This window comes from Catharus ustulatus, chromosome 21, assembly GCF_009819885.2.
Source record: "Catharus ustulatus isolate bCatUst1 chromosome 21, bCatUst1.pri.v2, whole genome shotgun sequence".
In the NCBI taxonomy this organism is placed as follows: domain Eukaryota; kingdom Metazoa; phylum Chordata; class Aves; order Passeriformes; family Turdidae; genus Catharus; species Catharus ustulatus.
The window spans coordinates 4,929,520-4,945,808 of record NC_046241.1 but is presented as its reverse complement, the minus strand read 5'-3'; the positions used below and the strand labels follow the sequence as shown (position 1 = coordinate 4,945,808).

Below are 16,289 nucleotides of genomic sequence, written 5' to 3'. Positions count from 1 at the left end.
TAGAAACATAGAAGCACAGAATGGTTTGGGTTGGAAAGGACCTAAAAGATCATCTCATTTCACCTTCCACTGGACCAGGTTGCTCCAAGCCAGCTTGGTTTCCAGGGAAGATAGACAGGGATGTATCTCTATATATCCCCACCTTTGTCCATCACACAGCCAATTCAGGAAGTAATAAACTTCACAAGGAGGACCCTGCGGATTTCCTTTTGACTACAGTGTGTTGGACAGAGGCTGTGACTCTGCAGACTCTGTGCTGTGTGTGCAGAGTGATTTACTCTGCACTTGTGGCTGATGGATGCTGATTTAAAGACCTACATCAAATATGTAACACCTCGCTGAAACCTTAAACCAGAGCAAATTGGTATTATCCTTTCAAGTGAGTGGACTTATTCATTTTATGAAGATCTGCTCTGTAAATGAGGAAAACTCACAATTCAGCCTGGCTGATCAGATCCTGGTGCCATATGGCAGACCTGATTTTGTGAACTTAATTTCAGCTTGGCAGAGGCTACTGCAGAAGCGTTTCAGTCACATAAGGTGACCAGTGTCTCTTGAGGTCTCTCATGGGGGAGTTGCAGGAACTGAACATCCCTTAGGATCATCAGACCCCAAATGCAAAGCATGAGGCATGTCCAGTTGGACAGGAGATGGGCTTAAGGGCTTAGTTGTGCTAAGCAGTGCCTGCCACTTCCTGGCAGTTTGGGACTCTGCTGCAGCTCCATCATACACTTGTACCCAGAAAGCTGAAAGAATTGAGCAGGGATGGAAAGCCCACCACAACCACACACATCCTGGGCTGCAGAGGCTGCTCTCACCATGGCCATACACACCCTGAGCTGCAGAGGCTGCTCCCACAGTGACCATACACACCCTGAGCTGCAGAGGCTGCTCCCACAGTGACCATACACACCCTGAGCTGCAGAGGCTGCTCCCACCATGGCCACACACATCCTGAGCTGCAGAGGCTGCTCCCACCATGGCCACACACATCCTGAGCTGCAGAGGCTGCTCTCATAGTGACCACACACATCCTGAGCTGCAGAGGCTGCTCCCCCCATGGCCATACACATCCTGAGCTGCAGAGGCTGCTCCCACAGTGACCACACACCCCCTGAGCTGCAGAGGCTGCTCCCACCATGACCATAGACATCCTGAGCTGCAGAGGCTGCTCCCACCAAGGCCATACACACCCTGAGCTGCAGAGGCTGCTCCCACCAAGGCCATACACACCCTGAGCTGCAGAGGCTGCTCCCACCATGGCCATGCACACCCTGAGCTGCAGAGGCTGCTCCCACAGTGACCATGCACATCCTGAGCTGCAGAGGCTGCTCCCACCATGGCCATACACATCCTGAGCTGCAGAGGCTGCTCCCACAGTGACCATGCACATCCTGAGCTGCAGAGGCTGCTCCCACAGTGACCATACACACCCTGAGCTGCAGAGGCTGCTCCCACCATGGCCATACACACCCTGAGCTGCAGAGGCTGCTCCCACAGTGACCATACACACCCTGAGCTGCGGAGGCTGCTCCCACCATGGCCATACACACCCTGAGCTGCAGAGGCTGCTCCCACAGTGACCATAGACATCCTGAGCTGCAGAGGCTGCTCCCACCATGGCCACACACACCCTGAGCTGCAGAGGCTGCTCCCACCATGGCCACACACACCCTGAGCTGCAGAGGCTGCTCCCACCAGTCTGGGGCATTTGACAGGTGGGTATCAATCTAAACAGTGAGCTGCTGCACGTACATGGAAGAAATAGAGTTCACAGGGCACTAGGCCAACTAGGAATAATAAACTCAGAGAACTGGGAATAATTAAGCTCACAGAATTCATGGCCTGTGGTCAGCCCTTATCCGTGGCCTAATTCCTGGCTGGGTAAGAGATGCCCTGAGACAGCCTAGAGGAAAGTGAGTGAAACCTGACCTGAATTGGTAGCAAAGAGGAAACCAAATCCAAAAGAGGAAACCAAATCTAATGCACAGGGTCAGTCCTGCAGGCGAGCCAGGTGAGTGTCCTGCTGGGATGGAGCTTCCTCCTGTTACAGCTCTGCACAACTCCCGGACACGAGGGGACAGCTGCGGGTGTTGGGCTCTGCTCCCAGGGAACAAGAAAAAGGACAACAGGGAATGGCCTCGAGCTGTACCAGGGAGGTTCAGGTTGGACATCAGGAGAAATTTTTTCTCAAAATGGGTGATTGGACATTAGGGAAGGGCTGCCCAGGGAGGTGACAGAGTCCCTGTCCTTGGAGGTGTGACTGGACATGGTACGCAGTGCGCTGGGCGGGTGACAAGGCAGGGACTGGTCAAAGGTTGGGTTCTGTATCTCAGAGGTCTTTTCCAGCCTAAATAACTCTGTGATGATGTAAATGCAAGGAGGTATTTCAGTCCTGCACCCAGGCTCTAAATGAATTACAGGAAGGCGAGGACGCTCAGCAAGGTGTGGAGCTGCACTGTGACCAGCGCTGTCACCCTGGCCGTGTCCCGAGGAGGGGCCACACCAGCAGCATTTAACCCGTGCAGCTTTTCCCGCTGGGGACCATTTGAAATGTCCAATGCCGTTACATTTCCCCCCACAAAACAGTGGGAGAGCCGACAGGCTTACAACTTCGCTGTACAAAAAAACTCCCAGATCATTCAAAACCCGCTTGCGCGGATGATGACCGCAGCTGCCTTCAGCCCTGCCCGTTACGATGAGCAGCGCCCAGAATGTCAAACTAACGCTTTTATTTCTTCCGCAGAGCCCAATGACGGCTCTGCTCTGCGGGGAACATCAGCTCCCGCGGCTCTGCCAGGCTCGGCAGGAGCCGGGGACCTTCAAACCCTCTTCCAAATGGGCAGTTTTGGAGCGGGGCCCATGGAGCGGCGGGGATCACCGCGTCCCCTCAGGCGGCCAGCCCGGGCTCCTTCCCTCACTCGAGATGGCGCCCGGCCGGCACCGCCCCGCTCTGCCCTCAGCCAACATGGCGCTGCCCGTCCCTCACCAGCCCCGCTCTGCCCTCAGCCAACATGGCGCTGCCCGGCCGGCACCCGCCCCGCTCTGCCCTCAGCCAACATGGCGCTGCCCGCCCACCTCAGCCCGCTGCCCTTATCAAACAGGGCGGCTCCCATTCACTTTCCACTGTGCCCGCCCCCTGCGCGCTTCGCGGCGGCTTCAGCGGCTTCAGCCCCGCCCCACGCAAAGATGGCGGAAACGATTGCGGGCGTTTGAATTCCAGGGAAGCCGCCAAATCCGCGCACAAAGGCGGCGGGAGCCGCGGGAGCCGCGCGGCCGATCCATGGATTCGCTGCCGGGGGAGGACCTGACGCTGCCGCTGGCGTTCGAGGGCAGGTACGGGGCAGCTGTGGGCCGGGGATGCGCTCAGGCAGCTCGGGTGCGTGTGCGGGGCCGGGCCCGCCGGCCGCGGGCGGGCTCGGGGGGATGAGCCCCGGGTGTTGTGCCCTCAGCGCTCTCCTGCTCCTTCCCCAGCGTCAGCGGGCTCCAGCTGCCGGACATCTCCCGCGGGGACCCCCGGCCCGGCCCGCCCTCCGGACAAGGTAAGGCTGCATCGCCCGCACATCCATCCATCCCTGCCCCGCCTCGGTGCTTCGCGCTGCCCTGCAAACCTGCGGGATAAACATCAAACTTGCGGGATAAAGGCAAAAAGAAATAAATAATTAAAAAAAAAAGTCCTTTAAGTGATACGCTTTTGTAGGTTATTTAGGAGTTTTTAAGACCACGCAGCTGCTGCCGTGAGTGCTGAGCGTGCCTGCCTGTGGCCATTCGGGCTCTCAGCCTTACATAAGGTGATCAGCGGGTTTGTGCAGCCTGCACTTAAAATACTCGGGATTTGCAGTGAGGCCGTGCTGCCTGCTCGCATGCTGCCCTGGGTTAGGGCAGTGCATGCTGTGCGTCAGCCAGTTCTTGCTCTGAGGGTTTGTTCTTGACAGCGCGGCTCGCACAGCCTAATTGCAGTGTACATTATTATTTAAACGGGTGATGGGATCTGGGAGTTTGTGATAGCTTACTGTGATCAGAATGGAATGTAGATGCTAGCCTGTAATGTAAACAGGGGGCCTAGCAGTGCCTCTCTCACTTCCCGAAAGATTTTGTCATGTTTAGATTAGTGTAGACCTTTGCCAAATTGAAACCCTATTTAGATTCTGCTGTCTGAACTTGTTCTGTCGTCTTAAATGTTTAGTGGTACCAGATGTGGCAGAAGACACAGTCTCACCAACCCGAGCTCGGACCATGAAGGACTATGAAAACGTAAGCAGAACTTTTAATGCAAGACTCAGACACAGATTAATTACCAAGATATTTCCAGCGTGCTGGCTGAAGTCAGTTGGCACACATCTTTTGGAGGTGTGGCCAGGTGAATGTCCCTGTCCATGCTTTGAAACTCCATTGCTTTAGTGTTGCTTTCAAAAACCGAGGCAGGAATTTGTTGCTCAGAGCAGCCGACTGCTGTGCTCAAGTTGTGAAACAAAATTGGCACCCTCTGCTCAAAAGTTCCTGCAGCTCACCAGAAACATCAGAACTTGGTTTGCACATCTGCTGTTGATTTATTTCAGGGAAACATCAAGTTTATTTTCATTTAGGCTAGTGTGGGATTTGGCTTTTTAATTCATTGACTGCAGTATAATGCCTTTTAACTTTGTAGTATGAGTGTGCTTGGAATGCTTGTGTTGAGAAATCTGGTGTCATTGTGACAGCTTGGTAGATAAAAGTATTTTGGTACTTACTAGAATATAAAGGAAAACGTTAGATTTTAAAAATATGTTAACTGTATTGGCTTTTTAAATTGAATAAGGCAGTTGTTTATGTCTGCTGTATGATGATTTGGTTAGGGTGTCTTGCAGGACAACTTCCCCGTTAAGGACTAGAGTGAAAAACTTTAAAGATCTTTATTGTTGTGTGAAGAGTCTGTAGACAGGAAAGCAATCTAAAATCTGAGATGACTGCTACAGATAAAGGCTGTGGCTGCTGCCTTTGGGCTGTGCTGAGAGTCTGCAGTTTCAGTGCACTGCTGCTGTTACCTTTTGTGGCAATGCTGTGTTTGAAATGAATGTTTCTTACAAACTCTTTCAGCTTCTTGTGGCCTTATAACCCCCCCGAGGAGAAAGCTCTGCTCTTTGCTCAGAATTGAAAGGCTGTTTTGGAAAGCCTTTGCTGGAGGATGTTTTTTGGAGTCTGTATCTTTCTCTCTTGTTTCTTGTCTTGGGGGTAAACAGACACTGCCTTCACATTGGTCTGTGCTTAAAATCTCTTACTGTGATGTCTGACAAAGACCTCAGTCCAGAATATACATTGCTAGTGGTTTAGTATCTGCAGGGTTCCTGGGCACAGGAAAAAAAGTTGCAGAAGAGAGGAAAAGTCTGTTGCTGTTTGTCCTGTGTGATGCAGAGCAGGGGCCTCCCTATGGGTCTGGCATCCAGGTATGCTCAGACCACTCACATTAAACTGAGCTGTAAAACTTCCCTTGGGATGGGAACTTTTATGGATGCCAGCAGTGTAATGAAGCTCAAAGATCCATTGACATGAAGGAAGAAGAAGAGACATTAAACACCATTAAACTTTTTTCTGTACCTCTGTTATTCATACAGGCTATAGGAATGTTGTAATGAAAAGAATGGGCTCTGGCCTCACAGCTAAGAGAGGGGATGGAAGTAATAATCTTTAAATGGGCTAAAAGGTGAATCCATGTAGGAAAGGTCCTTTAATGTTTATACCTGGAGAAGGTGCTGAGCTGGTAATGTTGGAGGTGCAGATTTTTGAATTATTTATGGTGTCCAACTTTGTTGCCATCTAGAAGTAAAAAACATTCTGTTATAGAAAACATGATTACATGGGCACAGCAAAAGGCATCTCTAAGGGGGACCTTGTTATGGATAATGAGGTATTCCTGGACAGAAAGGATGATGGGTATCAAGTAAGGGAGCTGAGTAATAATATTTGTGGGTTTCTTTCTTGTCTCTCCAAACCCGCTTAAGAGTTTTGCTGTAAATCTAAAACATTCTTTGTAGTTGAAAACTGTTGTGCTGTGAAACCACAGCCACTGCTGACAGATGCCTTTTGAACAAAACTGGCTCCATGCAGACTTGGAAAGGAGTTAATCTGAGCTAGGATTTGCTGCTGTGCTGTTCATGCTGTGGAATATTCTGTGCTGTATGTATATCATTGTCATGGTTTTCATTCCTTTTATTTAAATACAGAAACCAAAATGCATGAAGGAATTAAGACTGAGTCTTCACATGTATAAGTTCTGAGGGTTGCCACTTCTTGCAGTGTGAACTTTCTCAGATTTTACATGTCTTCTTTCATTAAGCAATAACTCTTTAATTGTCTGCCTACTCTAACTTTCATCCAAGAAACTGAACATCAGAGATGACATTTGTTTCACTCCTTGGTTTAAGATTGCATAGTCTGTTTCATTTGCCTTTTGAAAATATTACCCTTAAGCACTTTGGTTTATCTCTGTTGTCACTGAAATACATGTACAAGAGTTGTGAAATGCTGAATCCTTTTGAAATTATTTTTTCCTTTTGACTCAGAAATATATTGAATGTCTGAAGACTAATTAGAAGTTCAACTGGTACAACTTCAGAGTGTTTTTTTCACTTTGACTTTTTCTGAATGAGCAGGAACTGCTGGCAATGATTTGCAGGTTGCTTCAAGGTGTGGGAATGAGCCACAAAGTTTATGGAGGATTTTCAGTTTTTCACTTTTGTGAATAATGACAAGGCAGCTTGCTGGGCAGGGAGTATTAAACTGAAGAATTGTTTGCAGATGCAGGTTCTAAGTGCAGTTACAGAAGGTAATCTTGAGTTTCACAAACCAAATATTTTGGAAATTGTACTGCTAATAATTTTTACAAATAGCACTGTAGTGTTCTGGAAAAGCCTACATAAATATTTTATTAGTAGCTCTGTAACATATTAGATTTCCATTTGCTGAAAGCATCTGGCAGGAGACATGAGTCTTATTTGAATGAATGTTTTATGCTTAGTCTCTTAAAAAAATTTAGAAAGAGACTCCTTTCTTTAATGAAACCATCAACCAAGTTACTGCTTCTACAAGGAGGGTTAAAAGTGATAAGCAATTTTTCCCCAAAGAATTGCACTATGAATTATGGGATGGGATAAAGGTTTTATTGGTGTTCAATTGGGCTCACTTGTGTGCTTGTGGCTTTTCTTGCTATGAATAAAATTACCTGGCTCCTATTAATGAAACTGCCTTTCCAGGCTTTTGCTTAGGAAATATTTCTCTTTCAACATTGTATTTTGTTCAAGTTCTATCATTTCGAAGAATTACTTAGTGTTAGATTGAAAAATCTCTCCTCAGTTCTTATTGTGTCAAGTCAGTCAGTATTTTGATACTTTAGCAAATAGCTCAAAGGGCACAAGACTGTGTCTTCTATATTTAATTATATTTAATTAAATTATATTTAATTCACAGTTGGACCCGTGTGTGTCACCCACATGTACGAGTTTTACTTTGTCAAGTGGGTGAAATTCTGGTCTTGCACTGGTGAAAGCAAAACTGTTGGAGGTTTGGATTTTTCCCTTTTTTTCCCCCCGTTTTTCTCATTATCTTGTTTCTTTCACAGCAAATCACTGATCTGAAAAAAGAAAACTTCAACCTGAAACTTCGTATTTATTTTCTGGAGGAGCGAATGCAGCAGAAGTTTGATGGTCCCACTGAAGAAGTCTACAAATTTGTAGGCATTTAGAATAATTTCCTGGAACTGTCTCTTTTTGAAGAGTTTGTTTTGTGGGAAGGTTGCCTGTTTTACTTATTTTTAAGCTTTTTTTTTTTAATTGGAAATTTTGGTGTGATTATTGTATTCTGACCTCATCCTTTTCAGTAATAACTAAATTAAAGTGACCTAACCAGGTGCTTTGCTCAGGTCTCTTTTCCATAATGGGATGGAAACTTGAGTCTCTCTTGGTGGATGTTTCAGTAGTTAAGAACATAAATTGATGTTTGAGTAGATGACAGCTGCAGCTGAATATTGCTGCCTGGTCTTCTCCACTGGTGATTTTTTTTGTAATTGCTCATGTGTTGAAATGGTGTTTGTCGGCTTCCTGGCCAAGGAGTTCTTTGTGCAATTACATCATGAGAGTTTCCTCAGGCTATAACAAAATAATTCTAAAATTACCAAAATCTTCTGTAGTTGATAAAATCAGGTTTTGAAAAGAAAATAAAATATCTTGTAGCTTAAAGAAAAAATCTGCTTGGAAACCCTAGAAATTCCCAAACTACTCCCTGTTAGAGCAGTTAAGTGTGTGTGCAGGGGATTTTTATTGCTTGAGTGCAATGGTCCTTAATGTTATTGATATTTCTGGAAGGTTTGAACCTTGCAAAATATGTTTTTTAACAGCTAAATGTCTGTTCTTATCCCAGTGATGCTTTATATTTGCTGCTCCAAGCAAAAAGTAATGTACCCACTGCCAATAACTTTTGGGATGGGTGATCTTCCAGTTCTTCCCAGACATTTTCATTCTTTTGTCACAGAACATTGAGCTGAAAGTTGAGATAGAAAGTCTGAAGCGTGAACTGCAGGAGAGGGAGAAGCTGCTCATCAAGGCCTAGTAAGCACCACTTTTATTTCTTGCTGTCCATTACTCTAGGATTTGTTTCTGTGTGGTTTTTCCCTAATGCTTTAGGAATTGGAGGATCTAAAGGGCACTTATTTAGAAATGTCTGGTTCGAAAGTAATCCAGGCTGGCAGCTGTTGATTGCCCCCAGGCCTCAGTTGCAATGGAATTTTCTTTGTTTTGCTGAGGACCAGATGAATTTTGTTTGATCTCTTCAGGTTGCTCAAAGGGTATTGCTGTGCTTTGAAGGGAACCTTGCACAAGGTCATGCTAAAAACAAAATTTAGGTGGCAATCATGAACAACATCTGGTGTTGAGTAAGGAGACACTGCCTGTTCTTTTCTCATAAGGTTTTAACAAATACTGAAAAGGCAAATGAAGAGATCTCAGCAGCTCCATGTGTTCACTTTATTCCAGTGCTGCCTCCTGTAGAAAACACAAATGTGCTGAAGGTTTTAAAGTGTATTTGGAAGCTTTAGAAATATAAAGGAAATATTTCACTTTTTCATCATACATCTGAAATGCTTCTTTATGCACTGTGCCAAGGCTTGTATGTAGAACCCACAGACAGCACCCAAATTGCTGCACAGCCTGTGGGTGTTGGTATTTAACCTTAAAGTGATAAGCAGGTCCAGAGAAGGATGCATAGTCCACTGGTACCTGAAATGTTTTCCATGTTGATATGCCCTGGGATTTATGTCTGTGTTTTTGTCTCTCAGTAAGGCAGTTGAAAGCTTGGCCCAGGGTGGTGATGCTGAGGTGCAGCACGGGAAAGAGGCACAGAAGAAGATGCAAGAGATGGAGGCAAGGCTGACTGGCAGAATAAACCTTCTGGAGGAGGTGAGTGACCACAGCTGATGGAGTAATAAGGAATCACTGCTGTCTTTGTACAGTTACCTGAGATTTGATAACTGTGCTCAATCTGTATTTTCATAATGTCTTTTTTCTTTCCTGCCTCTCTGTGCTTGACACAGTTTATTCCTGTGTTTATTGTTGGGTTCTGGTTACTTTAAAGGGAAGTAAAGTAGTGTTTATTGTAGTGTAAGGGAAGGGACCCACAAGGATGATTGAAGTCCATTTAAAGTGAGTTCCTTCAGGGAGGAGGAAAGGGGGATTTGCATGACCTCTTATTCATTTTAGTGGAACTGGGATTTCTGAAAGCGTTCTTTGTGCTGTTGAACTGGCAGAGAAGTTCTTAAATTGCTTCCTCTGGCCCAAATCAGGCAGTCAGGCTGGTGTTTTCCAGATCTGATAGGTTGAAGAGCAGATTTTCTGATCTCATGGAGATCAGGTATTTTCTGTAGCCCAAAGATAGTGTTGGCCTCTGACATTAATTTTATTCAGCTTATGAATTCTAGCACTCCAGTGTGGTTTTAGTCACAGGTTTACACAGCAGCATGTAATTATATAGATCCAGGGAGTGCTAACAAAGATTAATTTCCTTCAGAGTTCTTGATTGACAAGGGAATGTTGGCAAAACAGCTTTTCAGAGAGAGGTTGAGTGGGGAAGTTCAGTGGTGAAGGAGATTTTGCTCTCCCTCCCCCAAAGAGATGCTTTGAGTTTAGATGTGAGGGCAGGAGGGAATGGCTTGTTAGGCTACAAGGAAGCTTTTATTTTATAGGAAACTAAATTGGGTGAGCACAGCAGGGAAGCTTGCAGTGTAAAAATGAAGTTCTGAATCAAATTTAATATATGGCAAGTTGGTTTGTGTGTCTTTCTTTTGGTGTTCTTCATCTCTGTGAGTTGGGTCACCCAGCGGAAGTTGACTGAAATCTCTGGCTGTTATCTCCACTTCTTTTGCTGTTCAAGAGAAAAATGTCTGCTTCATACTTTATCAATTCCTGCACAATATTATAAATGATGTTGGAAAGAGTTCCAATTAGCTACAGTGAGCTTGGGAATATTAATTTTATTGAACAAAAAAGCCCTTCTTTAACCTCTTTAATTTAAATTAGCTATTTATTATGATAGTGGGAGGACAGTGGGACAAAACCATGTTATAATTGCTAAATCTAAAACCATAGCATAGGGGCACTTTTGTTTTCAGTTCTGCTATCAGTTAGGGTATTTTTTATTTCTTTGAAACAAATTTCCCTTTTTTCTGTACCACACAAAGTGGATTAATCTTGAAAATGCAGACACAGAGTTCAGAAGCATTTACAAAGAGCTTGAAATACTTGGTAAAAGTTCCTAAATTAAACATCCTGACATATGTTGGGTAGAAGAAACTTCAGTATGTGAAAAAATTCATGAGCATTTAGTTCTTAGAGGCATCAGGATTGTGTGTTTTAATTTCAGAATCTTAAAGCTGCCCAAGAAGAGGTGGAAAAAGCCCTTGCAATGACAGAGAAGGAGAAAGCTCTGAGAATTGCTGCTGAGCAAAAACTTGCTTCAATTATGAATGCCCCTGCCAAGGATGTGGACAAGGTTACAGAAGCTGAGAAAGACAGGTCAGAACTGTTGCCAGCAATGTTTCTACCTGCTGGAATTCTTTATTGTTAAAGTGTGAAGAGTCAGCAAGGTTTGGGCTTGATTAGTTGGGTCCTACCCTTGGGTACTGCAGAGTTACTGGCCATCCATGGAGTGAATGGCAACACAGCAAGCAGTTTGGTGCTTTGTGGTGCAAAGTCATCTTTAAAAGTTCTCTGAGAGCCTGACAGGATCAGGAGCTGTGAAACACAAACTCATGGGTCAGGCTGCTAGATTTAATGGGAAGAGAAACCCTGCTGGAAATACTTCTGCAATCCAGGTTACAAAACATGGGGAGTCAGGGATGGCATCTCATGCTGCAAAGTTTTCATTGTAACACTCAGGTCTGTCAGAAAATATCTTTATTGTTCTTGGAACACTGGAAGTGTGAAGGTGTGTATTGACAGAACACAACAGCACTGACCTGACTTGTTTTTAGTATGGGGATTTTTGGTGTTTATGTGAAATGAGAACCACTTAGATACACATTTAGATGAAACTCAGTACTCAAGAGATGCTTGCTGAAGGCACATAAGGATGTGCTGTGTGGGCTAAGAAAGAAAATAGATTAATAAGGTTTTTGTGTGCTGTAAAGGACAATGTAAGTAAAATATTGAAACTTAACTGTTGATATTTGAAGTGGTATTGGAGGAAAATAAGAATGAGCACTTTGCAGATAGCTCAACCCTGTTTGCTTATGTTAAATTTACAGCACTTTTGTAAGTTTTCCAGGGTTATGAAAGTCCTTTCTTAAGTTCTACAAGTATTGTCTTGAGTCTTCACTTAGGTGAGATGTCTGCAAGATTTACTGCAATGACTGGAGAATTGGTGGTAGATGGTGCAAGATTAACACTTAAAATCTTGTGATTTTAGACTTATAGAGCAACTGAATCTGTCACTGAAAAGTAAAGAAGCTCTAATTCAACACCTCGAAAGGGAAAAGTCTCAGAGTGGATCTTCTGATGGGAACTTGCCAGCAGAAAAAATCAGAGAACTTACCATTGCTTTGAGGCTTGAAAAGGATAGTGAGCTAGAGGTGAGGAAACTGCCTGATGAATTACATGTTATAAATCTCATGGGGGGAGGAATTTAAAGGTTTTGTGCATGACACTCTGTGAGTGACATCATCCAGTTTTTTAAAATATTATTTCCTCCTCCATTTTCCAGTTCCTTACCATTTATGGGTTATGCTGTGGCTTGGTGGGCAATATTAATCCTTATTTATCCATTCCTTCAGTGAGAGGTTGTGCTTCCCACTGACTTGATGCCTGTGAAACAGATACAGTGCAATTGCTTTACAGAAGTATATATTAGAGAAATCCTAGATGGTAATATATCCCTCACTGGATGACATAACTGCTATAAAAGTTAAGAATGTGACTTGAGAATTCATTCTTGGGAAGTGTCTCTGCTGTTATGGTCTGAACAAAAAGCTGTGGTAAGGGAGGTATAAAAACATCTCATGAAATAAAGTGCAGGTTTCCCCTTTAGCTTACAAAAGGTGCAAGAATCAGTCTTTTATTTCACTTGGCTCCTAAATAGGAAGACAGACATCCTGAAAGCTGGAATGTAGAAACAGGTCCTGAGGCTTGAGTGTTTTTTTTTTTTTCTCTATTGGTTATTCAAAGACAAAATTAAAACTGGCAGAATTAAGGAAGTTAATTATGGAGGCTGTCAGGCATCTGAGAATTTTTCTTCCCATTTGTTTTGGAAGTTAATATTGCTCAGCTCAGTGCATACAGACTTTTTTTTGTGTGTCAAGAATCTTTTATGATTGGATTGATTAGAGGTAGTAAAAGTTTTCAGTTCTGGGTGGTCTTGCAATTAAACCAGTGTGTGCCAGGAAAAACCACCCTGGTTTCACAGGAGTACTTGTGTGTCAAGGTGAAAACAGCATCATCTTTAATCATTTCACAGGAGGGGGACAGAGTGCATATGATCATTTGGAGAAAAAAATCTGATTAATACCTTTGCACAGTTCTGGTTTTATGTGATTACTTTTTTAAAACAAATAATTCTGTAACCTCCCCAGGGAAAAGAGCTAATTAAAATCTCTCATGATAAAAGCTGACAAAGATAAATGTCGCAGAAATGCACCTCTATTAACTCAGCAAGTGCAGTTCTATCTCATAGAATAATGTGTTTTGAGGGTTTTTGTTCTATTTTCTTTTTTTTTTCTTCTTTATTTGGACTGGCTTACTTTGTGCCCAGGGTCTTTAAGCTCATTTAGCTTCAGTTTAATGCTTAAAGAGTGTATTTGTGTTGAGAATGAGTTAAAGTGACCATAACAACTGTTTTGTTCTTATAGGCTCTCAGAATGGAGCTTAAAAATGAGAGAAATTCCTTTGAAAAAAAAATTCAGGTGAGTTCCAGCTTTGCTCCTGTTTCCTTGCCCCCTTTCAGTGTGTGTTAGGCTCCCTCTGTTATCCTTTCATAGGCACAGGAGGCCTTGACTCCAAGGGAAGCAGAGCAGGTCCTCTGTTAAATTCTCTTTTATATGGGATGACAGGAAGCCCCCTCCTGGTTTTGAAGCAATTTTCAGTGAAGCTGACAGACACACTCATGAAATATTGAAGCTGATGCTTGTGGCCTGCCACCTTCTTATACAGTATTCCAGGCACATCTTTAACTTGCTGCCTCTGGTTTTGGGGACTGTATTTTATGTTGGTAATCTGAGTAATAAGCTCCAAGAACTCTGAGGGAATATACTTATTAATGTGCAGTTACAGTATCTCTTAGTGGGAAGTTAATGCAACTTTCACATAATCTAATTTAGTCACTCCAAGAAGAGCTGCAAGAGAGAGAAAATGAGCTTGCTGTTGAAAAGAAGAATGGTTTGAAAAGGGATAAAACAATCCAAGGACTAACTGTTGCCATAAAAGCAAAGGAGAAAGAGGTAAGGGTGATTGTGATCTTGCTGGTTTGTTGAAGTACCATGGAGGGGTTGTGTGTGTGGCAGGCTCTGATCTCACTGTGAGCATGAGGAGGCTCTGAGTGGGTCCCTGTCACTGCTGTCACCTCTCTAAGCAATTCTGCTTGTCTGCAGTTTGGGCTCTTGGACTGCAGGAGAGAGGAGAAAGTATCAGTTAAGTATCTTCCTCCCTTAAGAACTTGAAAGAAGAATGTTCTCAGTTGCATACTGATTTTTATCAGCTCTGAGCACCACTTAGAAGATACGAGGGGTGTTTTATGTTGTTGAGTAAGTGGAGCTGTCAAAGGCAGCTAAAATGAGAGAGGTCAGCATCAGCTGAAATTCAGATTGTGTGCAAGAGTGGGAAATACTTCACTTGAGTGATAGGCAGTCTAGTGAGTGGATAAGAGTAAGAATTTCTTTATATAAGATTTACTACGATGCATTTGGTGTTCTTGAAAGTGTTTTGTGTAGTTGGATGAATGGTTAATGAGATGGGGTGGAAATTACAGCATCACCATCCCTTGGAAATAACTCTTCTTACACAGTATTCATTTTACTTTATTTAAAGAATGAGGAGCTGGGTTCTGAAATTGAAGAGTTAAATGCTTCGTTGGCTAAGGCAAGAGAGGCAACTCACAAGGCACATGTCCAAAAATTCAAGGTAAGAACAAGCAATTTGTTGTGGTTTCCTCCATTCCTGCTCCTCCTTTCTCTGTAGTTCCACACAGCAGGCAGTGTTTGTTACCTTTGAAAGCAGAGGGATGGAAATTAGTTTAAAATGTTGTTTTAAAATTATTAATTTTCCTTACTTTGAAAAAATTTCCGAAATCAAATTCTTTGAACAACAGAATATTAAAATGTCACATAACTGTTTTTGATGTATTGTTTTTGGCTTTTTTTTGTTTGTTTGTTTGTGGTTTTGGTTTTGTTTTGGTTTTTTTTGTATCTAAACCAACTGAGAATCTTTAAGAGAGAAAAATGTATCAGAATAACTTAAAAATAAAGACACAAATTTCTGGGGAGCTGAGGTTATCTTGAGCTTTTTTTTCCCCAAAAGCATGGTGCCAGCAAAGGTTTCCTATTAGAGTTGAACTGGATGTGAGACACCTGCTTGAATTTATTTATATAATAAATGTGAAACCACTATTTATAAAATAGTGGAAGGTTATTTGTGAAAATGTGATTTAGTAATGCTTTTTATGTGTGTGTGAAGGAAAAAAAGGGACTTAATGATTTCTGAGACTGATGATTTTTTAAAAGCTCCAAGTTTAAACAGTGTGTGATGATCCCTCCTGTCCACAGAGTCCACATTGCAGAGCAAGTCCTTCTCCTCAGTACTCTGCTCTTTAGCTACAACCCTGAGTAGAAGGCAGTTCTCAGTGAGTAAGTGGTGCTGCAGAGCCCATGGTGCTGCTCCTGTCACTGCTCTGAGCCCAGGGCCAGCTGCAGCAGTGTGTGAGAACACACCATGGGCTGTGCCAGGGGAAGGCTGCACTCACCATCCCTGAATGTTCCAGAAATGTGGCACTTGAGGAGCTGGGTTGGTGGTGAACGAGGTGCTGGTGCTGGGTTGGCAGCTGGGCTCCACTGAAAGCTCCTTTCCACCCTTCATTCTGTGATTCCAGGAAAGGTTCAGTAATTTCTGCCCCAGTCCAGCTTGAAACTGAACTCTACTCCAAAAGTAGAGTTTGATGTAATTAAAGCTTTGTGAATCAATAACACTGCCATGACCTTGTCTTGTTCTTTGTTACTTCAGACTTCCTTAGCCTGCTCTGGATGTCATGGAAAGTTTTGTTACATCAGTGGAGGAGATTTTTAGTGTTACACTTTCCTTGTTTTGTCATTTCACTGTTTCTTTGTGCCCAATTCTGAAACACTGGGAAGAGGGGCAGGGTTGTGGGATGCAGGAGGAGTGGAGACTCCAGGCTCCCCAAAACCCCCTCTGGAGCCTGAATGCTGTTCTGTGTTTCAGGGTGCTGCAGATTACCAGGCTCTGCTGATGGAAAAGGAGACCCTGCTGGCAGAGCTGCGCTCAGAGAACCTCACAAAGGACGCTGAGAATCGCAGGCTACAGAGGATAATTAAAGTCACTGGTCAAGAGCTGAGTGATCTCAATTTGGAAAGAGAGAAAATGGAGAAGGAGCTGGATGAAGCACAGCTGCAGAAGAGCAGAAGTGACAAAACCATTAATGTTATTATCACGTTTTTGCTTTATTTCCTAAAGTCTAGAAATAATTCAGTGCTTTGGCAGGTCCTTTTCTAACAAAATTAAGGTTTTAATATAAATAACTTTTGGGAAGGAAATGCCTTACACTGCCTA

The 16,289-nt window shown here is 43.6% G+C and overlaps 1 protein-coding gene across 2 annotated transcripts in view; it reads left to right on the top strand.

The window, feature by feature from the left end:
- The first annotated feature begins 3,182 nt into the window (after nt 1-3,182).
- Nucleotides 3,183-16,289, top strand: part of CDK5RAP2 (CDK5 regulatory subunit associated protein 2) — a 69,196-nt gene continuing 56,089 nt past the window's right edge. For both annotated transcript variants that reach the window (XM_033077516.1, XM_033077515.1), the window contains exons 1-12: nt 3,183-3,336; nt 3,475-3,542; nt 4,187-4,254; nt 7,595-7,705; nt 8,503-8,579; nt 9,305-9,425; nt 10,885-11,036; nt 11,929-12,091; nt 13,364-13,417; nt 13,832-13,951; nt 14,538-14,630; nt 15,942-16,160. In XM_033077516.1, coding sequence (XP_032933407.1) covers nt 3,284-3,336; nt 3,475-3,542; nt 4,187-4,254; nt 7,595-7,705; nt 8,503-8,579; nt 9,305-9,425; nt 10,885-11,036; nt 11,929-12,091; nt 13,364-13,417; nt 13,832-13,951; nt 14,538-14,630; nt 15,942-16,160 — 1,299 coding nt within the window. In that variant the 5' untranslated portion in view covers nt 3,183-3,283. The remainder of the gene's footprint in view (nt 3,337-3,474; nt 3,543-4,186; nt 4,255-7,594; nt 7,706-8,502; nt 8,580-9,304; nt 9,426-10,884; nt 11,037-11,928; nt 12,092-13,363; nt 13,418-13,831; nt 13,952-14,537; nt 14,631-15,941; nt 16,161-16,289) is intronic.